Source organism: Gavialis gangeticus, unplaced genomic scaffold (assembly GCF_001723915.1).
Source record: "Gavialis gangeticus isolate Ggan-Ray unplaced genomic scaffold, GavGan_comp1, whole genome shotgun sequence".
Lineage (NCBI taxonomy): Eukaryota > Metazoa > Chordata > Crocodylia > Gavialidae > Gavialis > Gavialis gangeticus.
This window is the reverse complement of record NW_017729011.1, coordinates 25,731,802-25,733,042: the sequence shown is the minus strand read 5'-3', so window position 1 is coordinate 25,733,042 and position 1,241 is coordinate 25,731,802. Positions and strand designations below refer to the sequence as shown.

At 42.7% G+C, this 1,241-nt stretch overlaps 1 protein-coding gene across 3 annotated transcripts in view; it reads left to right on the top strand.

Moving 5' to 3' along the window:
• MAPKAP1 (mitogen-activated protein kinase associated protein 1) overlaps nt 1-1,241 on the top strand; it is a 176,381-nt gene that overhangs the window by 119,510 nt on the left and 55,630 nt on the right. For 2 of the 3 annotated variants that reach the window (XM_019510913.1, XM_019510912.1), the window contains one exon: nt 517-626. In XM_019510913.1, the coding sequence (XP_019366458.1) occupies nt 517-626 (110 nt within the window). Of the gene's footprint in view, nt 1-516; nt 627-804; nt 1,190-1,241 lie in introns of those variants that run through there. The other variant, XM_019510914.1, reaches the window with a different exon arrangement.

The following is a 1,241-nucleotide window of genomic DNA, read 5'->3' as shown; positions in this document are numbered from 1 at the left end:
AAAATATATCCCCCCCCCCCCCGGTGTGTCTATGTATAAAGCAGTTCTGGGCACAAAGTTATGTGTAAACCCTTTCCCATTCTCCTCCAGCCCTCCGTACCGTTTTGTTACACTTGACATTGCATCCTGCTCAGTATTGCAAGCTGCTTGTGGGTAGGGGCCTTGTCTCCTTGTTCGCTCTCCAAGTCACCTGTGCACATGTAAGAAGAATGAGTCATAAAGGAGCTGGTATGGATGCTTGCTTGGTTTCCTTCTTAATGACAAACAAACTGTTCTGAAATGCAGATGAGCTTTTGGGGGAACCTGCACACCCTGAGCCTTGGCCTTTTCCTCTGCTGGGGTCCCACCTTCTTGGCAGAGCTCGTGTAGCTTCTCTTGTGCTGATGTGGCTGCTCCTTGGTTCAGTTGTGCTTTGTCCAAGTAGTGCTTTGCTTGAAACGATTAAGTACAGTGAGGATTACAGTAAGATGCCCTGTAGCAACTGTTTTTTAATAACATGGTGTGTGTGTCTTGCAGAAATGCTGCTCATGGATTCTCACTTATTCAGGTGGACAGTATGAAGGTCACCATGAAGGATATCTTACAAAAGGCCTTAAAGCGGAGGAAGGGCTCGCAGAGGGGCTCAGGTGGGTTACAGCGACGCTCTCTGTAAAAAGGAGCTTTTCCATAAATACCATTTTTAACTTAAACCTGTTTTAGCGACTGTCATAAAAAATGCTAATTTTTTCCAGTGGGTGTTGTGATTTTCAGTACAGTGCCAAAGCTGCTCTGCACGTACAGCAAAAGCAACCTTTTCTGTTTCAGGTGCTAGAGGAAAACTCAGACAGTGAGTGAGGAAGCTACATAATATCTGCTGCAAGCAGCATTTTAGTGACTATCAGGAATGTTTGTTTTCATGACAAAACCACTCGCCACAAAGACTAGCCAGTTACAGTCTAAAGTGAGCTAGAATCACGATCAGACACTTGCTTGCAAGACTTTGTACATTTTTAATTTGTCAGAACAAAGTATTTAGTATGATTTAAAACAGCTTTGAAAGCAAATTATACTTGGGTTGAAACATTAAAAAAAATTTGTTTTCTCCAGTGTGGTCAAGTACTGGTGCCCTTACAGATAGCTTAGATATATGGACATCAAACAAAAAGAAAATATGCAGTGCTTTTTTTAAATTTCTCCAAAAATGGTTTTTCCTGGCTCTCTCCCTCTCTCTCTCTCTCTCTCTCTGTGTGTGTGTGTGTGTG